We start from the raw sequence: 22,320 nt of genomic DNA, 5'->3' as shown, positions 1-22,320 counted from the left end.
TCTTCACACAATTCTTAAACATCAAATTTGTATAGGGTTTCGAGGTTCAGTTAGTAACTCTGCAGGCTCTAATCATCACATTCCAAATCAATCAGTAGCAATGTGTAGCCTGAATATGAGTTAAAAGAAGAATTCAAAGATAAATCATACACAAACCTACAACAGTCATAGAGCCAGATATAATGAATCAATCTTTGATAGGCTTTTAATTTTTAAATATGCAACAGAGCAACATGAGATAACAAAGAAACAAAAGACTGACTGTGGACAAACTCAGCTACAGTTGAAATTACATGTTAATGTTTTCTTCCAGCATATTTCAAGAACTTCAAGAACCCCAAATATAGGATCTTCTATCAATCTAACCTCCACGCAAAAAAGAACAAGTATTAGATCTTATATCAACTTTATGAGCAGTTCAAGACCTCTATTCATTTTCTAAAAGAGTAACTATTCATATTCTCTAATAGAAAGAACTGAAATTCAATTTTTTTTTGAAAGATTCATAGTTAGGACTGTGCAGCAATTTGTTAAAAGAGGATGAACAACAAAGCTTTAAAAAAATGTTGCTTTCTTCAAAGCATTAATTGTTGCTTTCTCAATGACTATCATTCATAGTTGATGCTCCTGCCTTCAGAAAAATATGAATTTAAAAATTCATTCAGAATGAATTCATTCACTCAAGCAACCTAACCAACTAAAGGAATCTGAACTTGAATACTTTCTCGGAAATACATATTGTTCAATACAAGTATCATAATTGATTGGTATACTAACAATACACAGAGAAAGCATAATAACTTGTGTAGTATGAAGCATAATAACAAATTAAGCATCAATACACATCTATTATGAAGCATCAAGAAGCTATGGGTGATCATGTAGTACACAGAACCTCAGCACAATTACAACTAATAAAATAAGCGCTGCAAAGCCGACAGGGAAAAGACAAGTAAAATGTAACAAAAGCATCACTCCAGAAATCCAAATTAAACAAGAAGGATAAGAATCTAACCAGCTTTGCATTCATAGGAGCTCTCTCACCAGCCATGTGGGCAGCTATACGAGCAGCAGTTTTTTCAGCTGGGGCAGCTTTTGCTGCAGCAGCACTTCTTCCATGTACTGACACAGATGCAGCATCTACAATACTATAACCCTATTTGTTTTCAGATTTTCCATTTGATTTAGAATCATCTATAATACGTGATCTTGCATCTAAAATCGCAGTCAGTGTAGCGGCTCTTTCTTGTTGTGCCTTGCTTCCACCTACTCCAAGCAATGCTGCTTGTTTCCCTTTCTCTGTTCCAAGTTCTGCAAGCATCTGCTTAATGTCTCCACTCACATTGATGTTATATGTTGGATCTGATTCCATTTTTTTTCAGTTCTGACCAAAAGTAAAAATATGTCAACACCTAACCAAAGAAGCAGAAACAACCTACAAGCAAAATTTAGTTTAGACTTGTATAGTACCTTCATCGTCAAGCTGCAAGGCGAGAATCATTACATGCATTCCAAATATTCAATGAAACAGCAAAGAAAAACAAATCTGAAACCAAAAAGCAGTAAAAAAAGATTGAAATCGAAGAGAGACAAAAATTAACCAAAAACGATGTTGATGGGGTTCATGGCTACCTGATTCTTAGTGGCATCACCAATCATAAAGGCAACTACAAATGAAGATGAAGAAAGAAGTGGACCAAATTAAAGCAAGAACATGACCAACAACGATGAGTATAATTGGAAAATTCATACCTTGGGATTACACAAAATGGATACCTACAAAATCTGAAGTTCAAGAAGGAGAATCGGGATTAAGAAGTCATGGAAGAGCTCGATAATTTTCTTTACTCGGTCAGATAACCGTTCACAATCTCCCAAATCAAAGGTCTTGGTGATGTTGTTCATTTTTCCTGCAATTTTATTCAAAACCCACAAAATTAATTCGAAACATTTGGATTAGAAAAGATAAAGAAAGAATGTTGAGCAAACCAAAAACGATGAGACCTAATTCCAAATTCAGATTATTGAGCAAACCAAAAATGAGATCTTCCGGAAATAATGAGGACGAAGTAGAAAAAAAGTAGAGATAGAAAGTGGGCTGTAAAGATTAGAGAAGATAGAGAAAGAACCGCTTTTTTTCCCAAAATTTCAACATAGGCGGGCTCACGAAATTTTAACATACGCGGGCAGCGGGCTCAAGAAATTTCAATATACGTGTGCTCACGATCACATGCGGGGCATGTGACCTGTCTCAACGCTTTTTTGTGTTGAGATATTTCTCGACTAAAAAAAGCGTCGAGAAAACACGGACAAGAAAAAACACGAAGAACGCTTTTATACAGTGTCGAGGCTATAGTGTCGAGAAAGCACTCGTTTTGTAGTAGTGTAATCACTAATCTTTTACTCTAGTTATTAAAATCGTTTAAAGTGATTTAGTAATGTTATCGTTATTATTAGTAATATTATTATTATTATTATTATTATTATTATTATTATTATTATTATTATTATTATTACTATTATTATTATTATTATTGACTATTATTATTGTTATTATTATTATTGTGGGAATTTATGAAAGTTGGAATCATTAATACCTTGTGATAATGAAATATTTATGAATCTGAACTGCTAAATGAATTCAAGTGACGGTTGTGTTTATGAAATGGAATATTGAAACCAGTATGAATAGATTGAGATTATGATGCATTGAATATGTTCACACCGGATTAAGATGACGTAAATGTGTTCGTGATTTATGTGATGACTTAAAAGATGTTAATCACCGGATTGAACTAGTAAAGCCTAAAGGATAAACAAAAATAACTATCTAACAAATCTATCATCACACGCCTAAACCACACACCTAACTTAAAGATAACCCAAAAAAAAAAAGACTCCTAATAAGACTCAATGACAAAGGAATTAGACTCCTAAATATAATAGGATTTCTTTATCATTCAAACACCTAAAATAAAGAATTATAAATCGATCAAAATACGTAGTCTCCTAACAGAACTAGGACATTGCATAAAGAATCCTAACAAAACTAGGATTGTGCATTTTGATGCTTCACACACGCATCACCTCTCCTTGAATAACTGGATTAATTGAATTTATTATATGAGTATTCAGTGTATATATATGGGTATATGTCTTATGACTACCAAACCTATTCGCTTACTATTTACAGAGTACTTTCAACTTAAGTATTTACGGGATGGAGTTGGAATTCCTCACTTGTTCTGATTTTTTGGAGCTTGCCTCTCTTTTCTCTTTTCAATGTATTTATGCAGGTGGGTGATCGATTGGGGGTGCCAAAGGATATCATTTAGAGTTGTCATCCACTTAGCATATGATTAGCTTCAGCTGGACTCTGAAATACTTAATTAATTAGTAATGGTTAATGAACGATTTACTTGGTTGTAAGGATTGATGAATCTGAGTTTAGTATACTTTAACTTAGCCTTGCATTTATTTTCAAGGAGGTAAGTGTGACAGTAGTGCCTCTCGTCTAGTAGATTCCTCATGGATTTTCCCTTCAAACCCGAGTTTCATCAAATAAAGAAGGGTTTGGGACGGCGGGGTGTTACAGAGGAGTACTTGAAACATTAGGCTTAGTGTCACTCTTTTAGGGTGGTTTAGACGTGTAGCATGTGTTTGCCTTAGAATGGGTTGTGTTTGGCTAAAAGTATGAAGTGGTTTTGGTAAAGGAACAAGAAGTATCCCATTTACCCTTGGATTTGTGTTTGCTTTGGCGTTCAACTTTATAAGCTAACAAAACTAACTCTTTTAAGGTTAAGTATGAATGCAACTCAACCACACTTGCAATAGAAGGGTCTAAGCCTCCTAAGAAATGAACCAATGTTTGAGTCCCATCCCCATCACATCACATTTCATGATGTATGCCTCGAATTCCCTTGCATACTCCTCAACAGTCTTAGTTCCTTGGTTAAGGTGATGGAACTTCGAGAAATTTTCATGTACGTAGTATGTTTGCAAGAATAACTTTTTGAAAAGTTTGTTCATTTTCTCCCATCTCCTTACTTTTTGAAAAGTTTGTTGTATGTGCTGTTGTTATTATGTTGTTGTTGTATCGTTCTTATTGGATAGTCGTTGTTAATGATGCGAGGGAAGTCATAATCTTAGAATTGGGAGATTGTTATAATTATTGTAGTTAGAGTTAATATGCATGAAGTCGAGTTATGAGTTATGGAATGACTTCGTTAATTTCTATTTACGGGATTCAGTTTGATTAGCATAATGGTTGCGTTAGAAGAAGATAATTAGAATTGTTAAGTTTGGTTATTGATTCTTGATGTTACCGTGAGGTGGTTGTTGGAGGATGGCTATGTAGACGTATAGAATTGAAGATGATATGGGAAATCAAGTTATGATGATTGGAGGTTTCGTATAATTGTTATAGAGTTGAGGTAACCTTTAGGTTCAGCAAAATATATTTAAATGCTCCCGTGGGAGTTATATTGAATTTTGGATATCATATATCGTTTGTGGTAATGGCCATGATTATAGATACATCTCTATGAGTTAGTTAAGAATTGTAATTGGATTGTTATAAAAGTATCATTTTGTTCAATTATCGAAATCGTTCGAAAATACTATATTTCTCAAAATATGATTTGGTATGATAATGAGGAAATGATTCAAATATGAGTTAAGACCAGATAAGGACGAATATTGTGTTATGTTATGAGTATTGAGGATTCAAGTATGAATCATTAAAAATCTCATTTTATAAATATGAAAGTGAGGCATGAATAGGCACCCCGAGTTAGGGCGGGTAGAGTCCCTAGCTGTTGCCTTCCAGGAAGGGCGAACTCCTGGCGTTATAGGACATGTCCGGGTAAGTCTTGCAAGCAAAACAATAAAAGGCTGGGTGATGACCCTCAATAGTTTGGAGACAGCTGGTACTGCGTGGTATCCCTCTCCACTCGCGTTCATGCCAAACGATTTGATTTTGTGAAACTATAATAACTCAGTCGAATGTGATTATCTGTTATTATAACTATGTGTTAGTTTCCAAAATACACCTAAACTTGTATTTTTTATTGTGTACTCAGCTTTGCTGATAGTGTTGTCATTTCTGTGGCCTGTCACTTGGTGGGTGGCAGAGTGAAATATTGTTGCGGGTTTGGTGTTGTGAGCTCAGGATTCTGAAGTGAAGCAAGATAAAGATGTTGCCGTAGCTAATGGATTAAGTTTGTATCTAGATAGTATATTTGAGATTAGATATTTTTATTTCGGTGTATATAATATTTGGGAACATTAGTCAAGATATTGGTGTAATTGAAGTCTTATATAAAGGATTTTGTTTTGTGGGCTAATAACCCACAGGTCCAGGATCATTTTCTAGGTTATGTTTCCGCTGCGAGTAAATATATTATTGGAGGCTTACTAAGCATTGATAGTGATTAGTGAATCTTAAGTGTGCTTACCTAGCAGCTCAGGAAAACGGGCTGTTACAAGATGATTATGTGGTTATGTATGTAACAAATAATTTATAGACTAATATTATGAATTTCTAAGTTAGTAATTACTATTATAAGAATATGATTCTCATAATACTATGAAATTGGAGTATGTTATTATAATTTGGTAATAGTATAAATATGTTATAATCATGTGATTTCTTTTGAAACTAAAGTATTAGTATGTGAATATTCTTGTAGCAAACCTTTATGACTAGAGTATGTTTTATGTTAAAAGAACGTGTCGAATTGTATAGTTATCAACGTGAGAACTTGTGTTTATTATGACCTTTTAATAAAAACTAAGAAGGGTAATGAAGCCTGAAAGGGTGTTGAAGAGGTTGCCCTATATGATGGTATAACTATCTATAGGTTGATTATTATATACGATACGAAACTGTTGTCTTCCTTCTATTTGTTGTGATCCAAGTAGAAGGGGTGTGCACACTAGGGACTCTATGATTTTGGCCATGGTTATATTGGGGTGACGACATCTTGTTGAAGTAGGCGGATAATAGGGATTAGTCCCGGCCTACTGGCGTTCACATTTCCGTCTCTTAATTTAAAATTATTGTTTTTAGTTGTGTGAATAAATGTTATGATTATGTGACTTGTATCTGGAGTTAGTAATACAAACGTTTGAAAATCCAAACATTATATTGAATTTGTTGGAGCACTTTATTCTATTTCTAAAATAAAAATTTATTTTAAAATTATTATTTTTACGGGATGGAGTCGAATTACTCAGTTTTCTGATTTTTGGGAGTTGTCTCTCTTGTTGTCTTCTTTCTATGACTTTGCAGGTTCGACTTGGTGATGGGATCTCATGTGAGGAGGCTTAGATTATTCACCTAGACGACCTTATTTAGTTTTTCTATCTTAGAGTTACTATTTTAGATTTTATCTAACTTTGGTTGTAATGATATTTCTATTTTAAGATAATTGGGTTAACTTATCTTTTGTTTGCCTTTCGTTTACTCTTAGAGAGTGAATGGGCGGTAATATCCTCCAAGTTTGAATAAAGGATTTTCTTAAAACTATATTTATTTGACATTACACTTATTTAAATTTGGAGGGTGTTACAAAGTGGTATCAGAGCTTAGGTTTAAGATTAACTAGGGATAATTGGGTTAAATGAACTAAATAGGATAAGTAAATTAAATAAATAAATTTAGGACTAAATGAACTAAGTTATGAGAGTGGGTTCGGAAAAGGGATTATTTTATTTTATTAATGTTTTGAAGTACTACTTTTAAGTACTTAATATATGTCTTTCAAGAAAAAGGACAACGAGGAAACTCACTGGCCCTCTCTCTACTTCACCTTACTTGATTCGCATGAGATACGGGGAGGATGTTTGTGATTATGTCCATCGTTTGAACTTGGCTATTGAAAGCTACCATTTCAATGATTTATATGGAGATTCATACTTTTGCACTCCTGAAAAGAAAGCATATGTTTTATTGACAACCCTACCCGAGCGAGGACCATTAGGATCGATCAAAAGAAAATACAGTGATGTTTATCTTAATGATACACCTAATGTTGAGAGGTACACGCATAAAGGATCATGGTTTCTGACTAATGAGTATCTACGAAGGGTCATGATTGATGCTATGGAAGAATACTATTACAATCTCAATTTAAATGGCTCTAGTTCTGATGAAGGAGAAGCTAATAGAAGCCCTACCTTACCACCCTTTGTCCGAGATGGAAGATGAAGAGCCTATGGAGGATGATGACCTTTAAGTTGTTCTTTCTTTTATTTTATTACGTGCAATAAGATTTTTAGAACCAATAGATGTTATGTTGAACAAGATATTATGTTGATTGAATGATTGAATAAAGATGTTTACTTTATCTAAGATGTGTTCCTAGCTCAAACTAAATACTTATGTCTCATTATTATACTTTACATCAATAATAAATGGTGGTCACACCATTGTTTTCTCTTTTCTAGGTAGTTTATGCCATTTAACGTCTATACTCGTTCACGTTCATGCAAAAACAAAAACATGCCTGAGACTTCACTAGTAGAATAAATGCTATTTGCTGCGGTAATATTGCTGCGGTTTTACCTATATGCAGCAATATTACACGCAAAAAGAAAAGAAAAAATAGAAAATAACAATATTGCTGCGGTTTCCGCCCAAAACCGCAGCAATATTGTTCAACGGATACATTTTGAAAAAAATGTGGGGCCTGGAGAGACTAATATTGCTGCGGTTTTGGGCGGGAAACCGCAGCAATTTAATAAAAAATATTTTAAAAATATATTGCTGTGGTTTCCCGCCCAAAACCGCAGCAATATTGTTTGCTTAAAAAAAAAAAGACGCGACCCTAGGGTTTATTTGTCTTCCTTCACAACTCCTCCCAGCCGTCTCTCTCCTCACTCTCTCTCATTTCCTCCGTCAAATCTGACCTCTCTCCTCTTCTTTGTCGTTCGTCGTGCTTCAACAATCTGACTTCTCTCCTCTTCTTTGTCGTTCGTCGTTCATCATTTTTGTTCTTCATCGTCATATCTGGTTCGTTCTTTTCGTTCGTCGTGCTTCAAGAAATCTCCCTCTCCTCTTCCTTTTCGTTCGTTTGTAGTCGGCCGGCGACTCTTCGTTCGTGAGTCATATGCGTTCGTTCGTTCGTGGGTTTCGATTTTTCAGATCTGGTTCTCAAGGTTTTTCACGAGTTTCGTTCTCAAGCCACGATTTTTCACGAGTTTCGTTCTCAAGGCATCATTTTTTTTTTGTATGGAATTGGGTGTTTGCCTTATAAGGAATTGGTTTTGAAAGAATTGACATTTTTATAAAAATTGATGCTTGAATAATGATGTTTTAGTTACTGCGGGGTAAAAATTAAAGAGAAATTGGGGTTTATTTTTTGAGCAACAATCATGATTTTGAAGGCACTGATGAATGGCAGTGTTTGAAATTTGGCAGACACCAGATGCTACACCACAACAAATCAAAAAAGCTTGCCATCCTGACTTGACTGGTGATGATCCAGAGACTATGAACTTTTGCAAGTTCATTAATGAAGTATATGGGGTATGTTTTCCTAGGAAAATGATCTACTTTTGCATGATATATATCTTTTGATCACATATAAGTGGAATGAAACTAAATAAATTTGTGCCTTATAGGTTCTAAGTGATCCAGTGCAACGCATGGTGTATGATGAAATTCAGGGATATTCTTTGACAGCGATAAATCCATTCATGGATGATTCGGCCCCAAGAGATGATTAAATCATGGATTATTTTTTTATTATATGATTCACTTTATATTATTCTATCAGTTGATTTTGATTTTTTATTGTATGATTCACTTTACATTATTTCTGTTTTGTTTAATTTTCTGTTAATTTCACCAGATCTAGATTTTTTAGTTATTTCATATTCTTTCTTTTCGTCAACTTTGTTGTTGATTATAAGATTATGTGAATTAGGTGATAGTGGATGGATTAATTGCCTGATTTTAGTTCATATTTGATTGCAAAATGCAAAAAAAAAATTTTTTTTTTTAACAAGACCTATTGCTGCGGTTTTGGGCCCAAAACCGCAGCAATACTCTCTAATAAATATATACTACATAAAAATATTGTTGCGGTTTGGCCTAAAAACCGCAGCAATATTTGTAGATATTGCTGCGGATTATAACCGCAGCAATATAATTAATACCTATTGTTGCGCCCTTAATTGCTGCGCGCCCAAAACCGCAGCAATAGGGGACTTTTTAACCGCAGCAAATAGCATTTATTCTACTAGTGCTTCCGAACAAATTGCTGCTCGTTTGCGAACTCTTGAGCAATTATCCCAAAGTTTTGGACTTGTTCTTCAAAACCAACTCAACAACCATGTCGGTGAGGAATCCCAAGCAACCATGGCCAAGAAAATTGCCAATTTGAAACCATTAACCTTCATTGGTCGAGAAGATCCTCTTGTGTTAGAAAACTGGTTGCGCAATATCGATAAGATATTCACCTCTAATGGAACCCCTGACAACCAAAAGGTTGACCATGCTACCTTTTACCTTCGAGAGGATGCTGATCTTTGGTGGGAGACTCAAGGGCCTACCATTCATATGCAACCTAATTTTGATTGGTCTACTTTTAAGACTGCTATGAGGGCCCGATTCTTTCCCGAGCACATTAGGAGGCAAAAATGTAGTGAGTTCACTAGATTCAATCAAGGATCTACTATGAGTGTAGAAGAGTATGCTCAAAAATTTCATGAATATGCTAGGTTTTTACCCCAATATGGTTCCTGGTAAAGCCTCAAAAGCCCAGAAATTTGAGGATGGACTTAGTTTTAGAATTCAAAAGAGACTAGGCGGTAGTACCTCCCCCACTTTTATGGAGGCTTATGGTAAAGCTTGCAACATGGAGACAATTTTGAAACGAGAGGAGGAAGTGTTGGGACGAATCAAGAGGAAGGACCAAAGTGGGAACTCTCAGACTCAAGCTTATGAGAAAAAGGATCGCTATGGAGGAAATAATAGCGGGGGTAACCATCAGGGAGGTCGTTATACCAGCAATAACAGTTCTCACAACAATAATCAAGGTCAAAGTAGACAAGGAGCCAATAATAAGAAGGTGTTTGTCTGTAAGAAGTGCAATAAGAGTCATCCAGGTTTCACATGTCAAGGTGAACGAATTAAGTGTTTCCAGTGCGGCGAACCTGGACACAAGGCCAATCAGTGTCCAAATAGGCAAACTGACCAAAATGGGCAAAATAAGGGAAACAACAACAATGGAAATACCAATAAAAACCAATACCAGACCAATAATCGCCCTGCCAATCCTCAAGTTCCAAACACCAATGGTAATCAAGCCACTCCAAATGCTACCCAAAGCAACAACATGATCAATGGAAATGGTGTACGTCCAACTTATGGCAGAATTCACGTCATGAGCAGAACTGAAGCAGACACCAACAGTAATGTCGTGACGGGTACTTTTCTCTTAAACTCTAATCCTGCTTTCCTACTCTTTGACTCTGGAGCGTCTCATTCTTTCATTTCTCAGTCCTTTGTGGAAAAGTTTTCCTTAGAACCTTCATCGTCATGTCTAGCCAACATTGTCATGTCCACCGGGACCACAGTCCCATATAATACCCTTTTTCAAGACATTCCTATTACCATAGGCGGAACTGATCTACCTGCTTATCTGATCTTGTTTTCCCTAAAAGACTTTGATGTTATCTTAGGAATGGACTGGTTGAGTAAATATAAGGCCAAGATTGAGTGTCATAAGCAAAAATGTCTCTTAAAGGACCAAAGGGAATAGGATATCTTACCAAGGGTTGTCTTTACACCTGGAATCAAGATTATCTCAGCTTTGAACCTTTAAACTTACATTAGGAAAGGCTACACAGTGTACCTATGTCACATGAAAGATATAAGTAAGGAGGATGAGGAGATACCCAAATTCCTGTTGTTTGTGAATTCCCGGATGTATTCCCAGAAGAGATTCCAGGGATGCCACCAGAGAGAGAAGTTGATTTCAAAATCGACGTAGTTCCTGGAACAGGCCCTATTTCTAAAGCACCATATCGAATGGCCCCAGCAGAAACAAGAGAATTGAAAGTGCAATTAGAAGAACTCTTGGAGAAAGGATATATAAGACCAAGTGTCTCACCCTGGGGAGCACCAGTGTTGTTCGTTAGGAAGAAGGATGGGTCTCTAAGATTATGCATTGATTATAGGGAGTTGAACAACGTCACTGTCAAGAACAGATACCCACTTCCTAGAAACGAGGATTTTTCGATCAGTTAAAAGGTGCTGCAATATTCTCAAAAATCGACTTGCGTTCTGGATATCATTAGTTAAGATCGCGAATGAGGATATACCCAAAACAGCCTTCCGAAAGGTATGGCCATTATGAGTTCACAGTTATGCCATTTGGACTCACTAATGCGCCTGCTGCATTCATGGACCTCATGAATAGGACCTTCAAGCAGTACTTAGATAAGTGCGTGGTCATATTCATCGATGACATTCTGGTCTTCTCAAGAGATAAGGAAGAACATGAGGCCCATTTGAGGATAATTTTGGAGATCCTTCGCCAAGAGAAATTGTATGCCAAATTCTCAAAGTGGAATTTTGGTTAGAGAAGGTCGCATTTTTAGGCCATGTGATTTCAAAGGACGGAGTTGCTGTTGACCCCTCAAAGATACAAGCAGTGACCGATTGGGCTAGACCCAAAGTGTTACGGAAATTAGAAGTTTCTTGGGTCTTGCAGGGTACTATAGGAGATTCGTAAAGATTTCTCTAAGGTTGCTCAACCTCTAACCAACCTGATGAAGAAAACCACTAAATTTCATTGGGACGACCAATGTGAGTCAGCATTCCAAGAATTGAAGAAACGACTTACAACAGCACCAGTGTTGACCTTACCCTACGGAACAGAAGGCTTCGAGGTGTACAGTGACGCCTCAAAGCATGGGTTAGGGTGTGTGCTAATGCAACATGGAAAAGTCTAGCGTACGCATCAGGCAACTGAAACCTTATGAACAAAATTACCCTACTCATGATTTGGAGTTAGGAGCATTGTGTTTGCACTCAAAATATGGAGACATTATTTGTATGGAGTCAAGTGCACAATGTACAAGACATAAGAGTTTAAAATATCTCTACACTCAGAAGGAGTTGAACATGAGACAAAGGCGTTGGCTTGAACTCATCAATGACTATGATCTGGACATTGTCTACCACGAAGGCAAAGCCAACAAAGTCGCAGATGCTCTAAGCAGGAAGAGTAGTCATACATTGAATGTATTGATCTTAGCCGACGAGTTATGCAAGGACTTCTAAGTTAAACTTAGAGTGGTTGAACATGGTTATGTAGAAGCTAGATTAAATGCAGTCACTGTTGAGCCTAATTCTTCGAAGAAATTCAAGCAAAGCAAGCACGATGATTGGTTGATTAAGTTGAGGAAGATGAAAGAGGAGGGTCAAGCACCTGAATTTGAGGTGATGCTAAAGGAATAGCAAAGTACAAGGGAAGATGGTTGTGCCTAATGATGAAACCCTAAAGGACAAGATCTTGAAAGAGGTCTAATTCCCATTACTCTATACACCCTGGCGGAGACAAACTTATAAATACCTCAAACAACACTTTTTGTGGCCTAGAATGAAGCGAAAAGTGATTGATTCGTAGCCAAATGCTTAACTTGCCAAAAGGTTAAGATCCAGCACATGAAACCTGGTGGAAAGCTACAACCTTTATCGGTTCCAGGATGGAAATGGGAATCGATCTCTATGGACTTTGTTATGGGATTGCCAAACACTAAGTCAGGAAAGAATGCCATTTGGGTTATAGTAGATCGTTTGACAAAAACAGCAAGATTTGTGGCAATGAAGGACACATGGTCAATGCAACAACTAGCAGATGCTTATTTCAAGGAGGTAGTAAGATTGCATGGTGTACCCAAGGATATTGTTTCTGATAGGGATTCTCGATTCTTATCCAAATTCTGGCAGAAGCTTCAAGAAGCTGTGGGAACCATACTCAAGTTTAGTACAACATTTCATCCAGCTACTGATGGACAAACTGAAAGAACTATTCAGACACTCGAAGACATGTTACGGGCGTGTGTGATGGACTTTGGAGGATCATGGGATGAACTCTTGATGTATATAGAATTCTCATATAATAATAGTTATCACTCAAGTATAAAGATCGCACCTTACGAAGCTTTGTATGGACAAAAATGCAGAAGCCCTATATGTTGGAGTGATGTGAATGATCATTGAATTTGGGGCCCGAATGATTGAAGAGACACCAAAAAGGTGAAACTCATTCAAGAACACATGAAAGCAGCTCAAGATCGCCAAAAATCGTACGAGATAAAAAAAGGCAAGACTTAGAGTTCGAAATTGGAGAAAAAGCCTTACTCAAGGTCTCCCCAACTAAAGGTGTAATGCGATTTGGGAGAAAAGGGAAGCTAAGCCCTCGATATATTGGCCCTTATGAAGTTCTGGAGCGAATCGGAGAGGTGGCCTATAGGTTAGCATTACCTACGGAATTAGCCAATGTCCATAATGTTTTCCATGTGTCTCAACTTCGAAGATATATTCATGACCCAAACCATATCCTTCAACCAAAAACTGTCAAATTAGATCAAAACCTTACCTTTGAGAACCGACCCATTAAGATCTTAGATACCAAAACGCGAAGTACTCGACGTAAAGTTGTGAGGTTAGATAAGGTATTATGGTCGAATCAGAAAATCGAGGAAGCTACTTGGGAAGCTGATGATGCCATGAGAAGCCGATATCCAGAACTTTTTCCTCAGGTATGATAGAGTTGCGAGGACGAAACTTCTTCAATGAGGGGAAGAATGTGATACTAACTTTTCGTTCTTCTAGCTTAGAGAGTCTTACCGATTTAAGTTTGAGGACGAACTTTGATTTTTAGGAGGAGTGAATGTAATATCCCGAAATTCTTAAAACTCCTAAATAATGATTTTCTCCAAATTACAAAATTCATGATTTTATTCATATCAAATTATAATTATTATTTCAAAAATTCATATATTACTATACTGTATCTATATATATCTATACTTGAATTATTATTATTTATATTGTATTTTAGAAAATCTAAATTTCGAAAATAATAATACTATTTAAGAAAAAAAAAGAAAGAAGAAATTCTGTTTTGAAGCAAACATCTTGCTGAGAGATTATTTCCAAAAACCAAAAAAAAAAACAAATTCCTCAGTTTTACCAAGCAAATCTGTCAAATTGATTGCTCAATCAATTATCACCCAAAATTTTCTTTCAATCAATTCTAACCTTCCTCCTTTGTTTCAATGAAATCTTTCCTTCCTTCTTGAATTGTTCCTCTCTCCCTCTTCCAAGACTATAAATACCGGACTTCTACACCTCATTCAAGCACAATTTTCCTTCAAAATTCAGTAGCTGAGAAACCCATTTATGAAACACCATGTTTTGTTAAACAAAATTGGAGAAGAAGAAAAAAAAAGGGTTGTCGTACCGCCGCGGGACTGGCCGGCCGACCACCTCCTGTCTTCTGTCTTTCTTCATCTTTACCTTCTTTATTCTTTCTCTATCCTCTGGTCTTTGTTTTGGTTTCTTCAAAATGAAATTGTTAAAATTACTTACCTATTCCCTTTCTTTTCTTACCTGGATTGGGACTAACAAGAATGGTTGGGACAACAAACATCCATCTCGTTCGTACTTTGGATACCCGTATAACCATCGAAGACTGTTGAAGTGACTATTTCCTGGAAATTAGGAGGCGTTGAGAACAAAGGAATTGTTGGAGTTATCCTTTTTATTTAGTATCAAGACACTTGATTCTAGTAAAATCTCTTGCGCAAGAAGGTTGGCTAGAGATTTTTTGTAAAAACACTAGCCCCGCTCAGTTCATAATGAGAATGTTTTAATCCTTTTTTATTATTCCATGTATATTTAATTCTCATTATGTATATTTAAGGGAGGAGCCGTATGAGGTGAAAATTATATGTACGGTTCTGGAACGGAGATTCTTTTAATCGAATAACGACCGTAACGGATGTCAGCTCAATCCGAAGGAAATTATGCGGAAGCTTTACAGAATTATTATGAAGCTATGCGACTAGAAATCGATCCCTACGATCGAAGTTATATACTCTATAATATAGGCCTTATTCACACAAGTAATGGAGAACATACAAAAGCTTTAGAATATTATTTTAGGGCACTAGAGCGAAACCCATTCTTACCACAAGCTTTTAATAATATGGCAGTGATCTGTATTACGTGCGGCTATCTCCACTATAGAAAGAAAAAGGAAGAAAAATTTTCTAGTAAATACTAAAAAAAAGGCTCGCTACAAATGCATCGTCCAAAACGATGATTTCTTTGAGCTGTAGCAAAGAAAGAAACTTCATATTAATAGAAGTCAAAATATGCCTAGATACTTTTTCTATGTCTATGGATAAAAAAAGATCTAATTGATAGAGAGAGCACCGTAAAGATCAATTAATGAGGTTTTGGGCCAATACATTAAGAAAAGAATAAGAACCGCTTACTTATGTATATATAAGATAAAAAAAGTTAGGAATTAACTTATGTAATAGATCGATCCACTAAGACTAAGGTATTGAGCGGCGGTGTAGGATCAAATCCCAAAGATAGTAAGTCTTTTCTTTCTTACTTATGAAGGAAAGCCTTTTTCAAAGATTCTATATAAATTTCGATATGAAACCGAGATAGTTACCTTGCGGAAAATACGCCGGATAAGAGTAAATACCTATGCTTTATTCTTCTGCAGGTGGGAGAAAAGATAAAACTGAAACTGATTCTTAATTAAATCAAAATGAAAGTTTGAAACTCATGTATTAACCTCTTTTAGTTACTCTGAACAGTGGGATATAGATGTATAAGAAATCTCATTCAGTTTAATAGGGCACCAAATGAATTGACTGCGGAGCCGTATGAGGTTGGAAACTCTGAAGTACGGTTCTAAGGGAAGGAATTGACCCGCCTATTCCTATTCCGACCGGGAGAACAGGCCATTCAACAGGGAGATTCTGAAATTGCGGAGGCTTGGTTCGATCAAGCCGCTGAGTATTGGAAACAGGCTATAACGCTTACTCCTGGGAATTATATTGAAGCGCATAATTGGTTGAAGATCACGGGGCGGTTCGAATAAAACAATAATAATTCTTATTATTTCTAATTTTTTTGTTATTTGTTAGAATTATTAGTCAAATAGAATGGAATCATTCTTCGAGAAAGAACCAATCAAAGAATTTCTTTATATCCCTTTTCAGATCGTTATAGAGTACAGAATCATTTTATTTCTTTTCGTCTATTAGCTATTAATACAAATAAATTACTATTTCAAATATAAAAAATAACATTTTTTTTCTTTTTTTAAAAGAAAATCGAATTCTAATATATAATAATTAAAAACAAATCTTAATAAATATAGAATAATGAATAATATTTCTATACATAGAAATATTATTCATTATTCTAAAATAAAATACTAATAAAATATTAAAAAAAATGCTTCGAATGACTAAATACTGAGATGTTTCTTAGTAATGACTAACAATTCTTCGTGTGATTTTTAATATTTTGACTCGAGTATTTTTTAATAGAATCCAGAATAATTAAAATATTCTATGTAACACATTAAGTAGCCCCATCTAATATCTTCTAATTGAGATACAAATAGTCTGCTTTTGTAGAACTAGAGAGGTTTTCTTTATTTTTTTTTTCTCTTTGCAACTTCCTTGTTTACTTTTTAAAATCCCACGTTTCATGAGTTGTAATTGTATTTTTATTTTTTGTATTTTTTCTTTTTGTTTTCTTTCATTTTTATTCTCCTTTTACTACTTGTAACATTTCTTATTAATTGTTTTCCTTTTCTTTTTCAAACCCATTTCTTGTTTTATCACGTGAAACTTGACAACTAAGAAGTTGATAAGTTTCTTTTGTCTCTTTTGCAGACTTTCTTTTTCTTTTATTCATTTATTATTATTTATCATTTTCTTTTGTAGTTTTTTTTCAAACTAAACCCTTATACTTTTAGTACTTGATCCTTCTAAACTTTTAGAGTATAGTAGCTACTCCCTTTAATTTAACAAATTTTAATTAATTTCGGGTATTATATATTGTAATACCCCGAACCTTAAACTCGTTTTATTAATTACGAATTATATTTATTAGCATAATTACGTCCTAAATTTTTTTTGAAATTAATCTGGAGAAAGTTATTTTATAAAATAAGTATATTCATATTACTTTAATGATGTTTATTATGGTAAATGATTCTATTTACAATATAGTTTTATGACTTCAATATTATAGATACAAGTCAAAGTAAATAGCAAAGTTTAACATTTTGACATCCAAAGGAAATGAGAAAGAAAAAGGATTGAAGGGAGCTGGTGTTCAGCTTTTCCCAAACCCACGGTCAAGTTTCAACACCCACCACCTACCTCCTTGTCCCCTACATTAATCTTCCTTAATTGAACCACCATTCAGCATCTTTCCACCTCCATTTTTGTCTCCAGAAATCTGTCTTTAAATGCACATTGAAACTAGGCTTCAATTACAAACTTAAAACCACAAGAAATCACAAAGAATTTCTTCTCCTCTTATTCCTTCTCTCTCTCCCCTGTTTCGGATCTCACACCAACACCACCACAATCTGCCGCCAGCTCGCACGTCGCAAGACAGTCGCCGGTCACTTTTGCGGCACTCGCCGACCACCTGCAGCTCGTCGGAGCTTCACCTGCATCTCGCGCACTCTCTCTCTCCTCCTCGTGCTCTCTCTCGTCGCTCCTCTTCGTTGCTGCTGCCGCTCGTGTTTCCGCCGCCACCGGAGCTTCGAGGACCGCCGTAGGTCTTCTGTGTCGTCGCCGGCTTCCACCGCCTCAGCTGGAGTTCGCCGGAGCTCGTTTTCTGCTTTGTGCGTCCCTGCTCTAAGTAAGCAGAGGTAAAGAATCTACCTCTTATCCCCCCCAAATTCTGATTTTTAAATTTAAAGATGTAGTCAATTGTTAAGTTAGTTAGATTGGGCCCAAATCAATTTACTTAAACCAACTTAGTTTGATTGTTGCATGGATTTAGTTGGGTTTCAAAAATCTGATTTATATTAGTTGAACTTAAACTAACTCAAATTCAAGTGTTGCATGTTCACTATTTAAGCTCAAATTTGACTTTTATTATATTAGCTAATCTACTTATACTAGATGGACAAATTGAGTTAAACTAAAGCTGATTTAGTATTCTATTAAGTTATATTGATTTAATTAGTTTTAAATACTTAGTTTAACTCTTTTAATTGGATTATTTTATTCTTATGATTAAGTTATATTATACTAAATATTTTTAGTATAAGAAATGGTTGTAAATGGTTTATGTTGAATAATTTTCATTAAGCAATGTTGATGGCATTTCTAAAACAAAATGTTTTAAGTATTACAAATCAAAGAGATTTAATTGAATCGATCTATTAATCTCTTACTTAGTTTCGTCTGAATAATTAAATCATAGGTTATTAGGACATTATGGAGTTATGAAATTGAAGATGGGTTAAGTAAGAATAATTTGGTTGTTTAGTGGATGATTTCTGATTATGGGTCATGCTGTTATAATTTTGAGTGTTATAATTTTGAGGGGGATACATGTATGACGATTCTTGGAGGCTAGTTTTGACGATACTTAAGGAGTAAGAAAAGGAATAACGTTCGAGGTAACCTTTCATGTCTAGCAATTATGTGTATGCTCGTATATGTTATATGTGATGTTTTATGTATGCTCTTGCACATGAATACGAGTATGTGATGATGATTATGTGATATGATTATGTGATCTGATTATGTTTTACAACGTCGATGTGGCATGATGAAATATGATATGATTCAATGATGGATATGTATACTATGAGCAATGATGTTATGATTTATGAAACCTGGTTATCATCATTTATGGGTGTTATACGGAAATATGAACATATGCAAGTTTGTAAAAGTGGATGGTTCTGCTGGCTTGGCATTATGAACTGAACTGGCAAATGGGCAAGTTACAGGTGGAGGAATGATGTTACGATATACGAATGAACACGGACCAAAAGGGTCATATGATAAAGTTAATGCTATGTCCAAAGCCTGTACTTGCCAATGAACTATGGTCACGCAAATGTTTCCTTGTCAGCAGACTATTCAACAATGATGTTTTCTGATAGTATTTCTGAACAATTACCAATATGATGTGATATATGTCTGTGTATGAAAATGTTTACGAACTAAAAACTGTTTTTACGGGCTGGAGTGGAGTTACTGAGTTTTCAACTCATTTTAGGTTATTTTCTGTGTTTTCTCTTTTCTCTATTTTATAAAAACAATTCAGGTATTATAAAGATAGCTCAGGATCAGTTATGTCAAGGATGCTCCAGGAATGCTGAGTTGAAGCGACTTTGTGTATATTTGGGTTATCTAGAATACTCTGTATTTATGGGTAGTATCTATTGCTTAATGATGTTCTTTTGTTTGTTTAAGAGGCCATTTTAGGCTGTTATTTCTTAGTGGGCCTTAACCCACAAGATTAAGTTATGCTTCCGCTGACGATTAAGGTCATGTAGATTTGTCGGGGCTTTACATATATAGGTAACTAATTTAGTTCATTTACTTACTATTATAGACAGAGATTTTGTAGAATGAGCTTTCTAGGGGGTGACTTTATTATTCGTATCTGTTACGTAGTATGAAACTAGTAATTTAATACAACAACTCCCAACTTCAGGTTCTTAATTTGGAGACTCGTGCAACAATGATTGGACTTGAATCCCGATACTGAGCTCCGACTAGCCACCTGCAAAAAAGGGACCACCCTAGAGGTTTGGGTGGTATTTCCCCCTCCGATGCTTAAGTCAGATATCATGGATATGAAGGAACTTTTAGAGAGAGAAACTAGAGAGAGAGAGAATTTATGGCAGAATAACAGTAATATCCTCTGAAAAACGTACCTTTCCCCTGATTTCAAGGATTATTTATACTATTTGAAAAGACTATTGTACCTTGATGTCACCCTAATTTCAGAGCATCTGATTGGCTAAACAATAAAATGGTGACACGTGGCAGGTGTTGATTGGTCAGTACACCTCACCTTTATGCAGGATATAAGTTGCTTTAGCTGGGCCTAAGTACATGTTTGGGCCATAAGAGTGGTTTTAGTACATCTTTTTCCTTGGAAAAGTGTACTTTAGCCCACATAATCTTCTGAGCCATGTACTAACCTTGATAAGCTTGCGCCACATGTAAGTCTAGGATGAAGCCACGTGTCATCTTGGTAGCCCTCGATTTTGAGGCTACAACATTTGCCCCTTAAAAGAGGAAGTTACCATTTAGGCGCCAAGACGGTTGATTTCCTCTTTTAACCGACCTGGAACTGCCCTTCTCTTTTTCAAAAAAGAGGTGCCATTTTGCCGGTCTCCACAGGTCAACCCTCAAGAGCAACGGTTACTTTTACCAGATGAGGGGGTCACTTTCACCCCTCTATAAATATGTGACTTTGTCGTTTCTGAAATCATTTTAACATCGCTGTGAAATTTTCTAGGGAGAGAGACTCCGCAATTTTTACTGAGCTTTTTTAGAGAGAGAAATTACTCCCGTCCAAGCTCTTGCATACTGCTACTCTGTTCGTCCGAGGCTTTGATTCGTCCTTGACATTCGTCCGAACTTTCTCTACAAGTATTTCCTCATTTATTTTCCTTGTATTTTCACGCATATTTTCAGAAAATGGATTTGTCCTCTTCATCGAACGATCCCGGCCGCTCAAGGGTTGGTACTAACCCTAGAACAGAGGACCTGTCTTCCTCGGCATCTTCTAGAGTTGGACCTATCTCGGCCGGACATGCATTCTTTTTCTTTAGTCATGGACGGCAAAGTCAGACGACCCAGTCTTTACCTGTGCAGGGTAATCTGGCGCGCGTCAAGCAAACGGCTCGTATCAGACGAGGAGTTAACCTGCCGGCCTCCAGCTCAGAAATGGAGGCATCTACTGGACGGATTCTCGCTGATGGAGAGCGAGAATTCCAAAGCGCTCGTCCCGCAATCCCAAAGACTTCTCCTGAAATCATCCTGGAGGAATCTGATGCTCGAGGCTCCGCAGACCCCAGCCCGTCCAAACCAAGGACGGCCTCAGATGAGTCGAATGAAGCCTCCATGTGTTGATACTGTTGGGGCTTAGATGATAGAACCAATCATTAGCCTTATCCTTCAATGAAAAAGGAAAGGCCCTAAGTTTGATTTGATCCTCCGTAACACCCCTTACCTGCATACTAGTACAAACAGCATGGAATTCCCCAAGATGTTTGATTGGATCTTCCCCATTTAAACCATGGAAGCTTGGCAGTAAATGAACAAGACCCGACTTCAGCTCAAAAGTAACATTCTCCCCAAACTCTGGATATTGAATGGCCAATGGTGCCTGGTCCAGATTAGGAGCAGAAAGCTCCCTCAATGTCGGATCAGCTCTAGGCGGCATCTCTTCTTCCTCAGTACCAAGATAATAAGGCAACTCACGGAAGTGATCCCGAATTTCCTTTCTCAACCGATAAAGCGTCCTTTCGATCTCTGAATCAAAGAACAAAGCTCTTTGATTAGTAGAACGGGTGTGAACCATATGAAAGGTTCACACACCAAAAATCAGAAACAAACACACAAATAAACAACCCAAACACGCTGCCTTCCCCGGCAACGGCGCCAAATTTGGCGAGGCCTAAGTCGTATCGGCTAACGCCAAAATAAGTCAATACTATCCTACATAAGGTTCGAATCCACGGAGAAGGAGGGTTTGGCAAGGTTAAACGTGTGTTGTGGTAACAATGGGGGGGTTTTCACTTAAAAGTATAACTAAGAAGGACTAAGCAAACGGTAATCAATAATAGACAAATACTTGGCAATCAATCTTAACAGCCAATTCAAACTTTGATCATAGAACAACTCAATTCCTATAATTACTTGAATGACCTATTGCGAATCAACAGATTCAATCTCCTCTAACATAGTGGTAAGATTAAGCGAGTGCTCTAATCCAATCCTTAACGGTTTAACAACCTAGTCCAAGCGTTCTAGATTCAATTAAACAATTAAATAACAACTAAGGAGATATCAATAGGATAAACTTGCATTTGCACAAGCGGCGGTCAAACACAAGTTTATGAGATGATTCTTCTTATGCACAACTATCCAAAAGCATGTGATAATTGAGCACAAAACTACCAATTCTAGATAATCTCAATGCAGACAATTATCTAGATAGCAAAGATTGTAAAGAAACCACAAGTTAAATGATCAGATTAACTCAAAGTA

The 22,320-nt window shown here is 36.2% G+C and overlaps 2 protein-coding genes and 1 long non-coding RNA gene across 4 annotated transcripts; all 3 read left to right on the top strand.

Moving 5' to 3' along the window:
• Window positions 1–8,383: 8,383 nt before the first annotated feature.
• On the top strand, window positions 8,384–8,878 carry LOC125494396 (uncharacterized). Its single transcript, XM_048637956.2, has 2 exons — window positions 8,384–8,530; window positions 8,626–8,878. The coding sequence occupies exons 1-2, from the start codon at window positions 8,399–8,401 to the stop codon at window positions 8,728–8,730; spliced, it is 237 nt and encodes a 78-aa protein (XP_048493913.1). The 5' UTR covers window positions 8,384–8,398; the 3' UTR covers window positions 8,731–8,878.
• Window positions 8,879–13,404: 4,526 nt separating this feature from the next.
• Window positions 13,405–13,785, top strand: LOC125494397 (uncharacterized). Its single transcript, XM_048637957.1, has one exon. The coding sequence runs from the start codon at window positions 13,405–13,407 to the stop codon at window positions 13,783–13,785; it is 381 nt and encodes a 126-aa protein (XP_048493914.1).
• Window positions 13,786–15,555: 1,770 nt separating this feature from the next.
• Window positions 15,556–19,505, top strand: LOC125494400 (uncharacterized). Of its 2 annotated transcripts, none has more exons than XR_007270683.2 (2): window positions 15,556–17,942; window positions 19,358–19,505. It is a non-coding gene; the product is annotated as an uncharacterized LOC125494400 (long non-coding RNA). The 2 variants fall into 2 exon arrangements; XR_008967975.1 differs by lacking the exon at window positions 15,556–17,942 and adding an exon at window positions 18,620–18,701.
• The last annotated feature ends 2,815 nt before the right edge of the window (window positions 19,506–22,320 follow it).

This window comes from Beta vulgaris, chromosome 2 (assembly GCF_026745355.1).
Source record: "Beta vulgaris subsp. vulgaris cultivar EL10 chromosome 2, EL10.2, whole genome shotgun sequence".
NCBI lineage: Eukaryota > Viridiplantae > Streptophyta > Magnoliopsida > Caryophyllales > Amaranthaceae > Beta > Beta vulgaris.
This window is presented reverse-complemented; position numbering and strand designations above follow the sequence as displayed.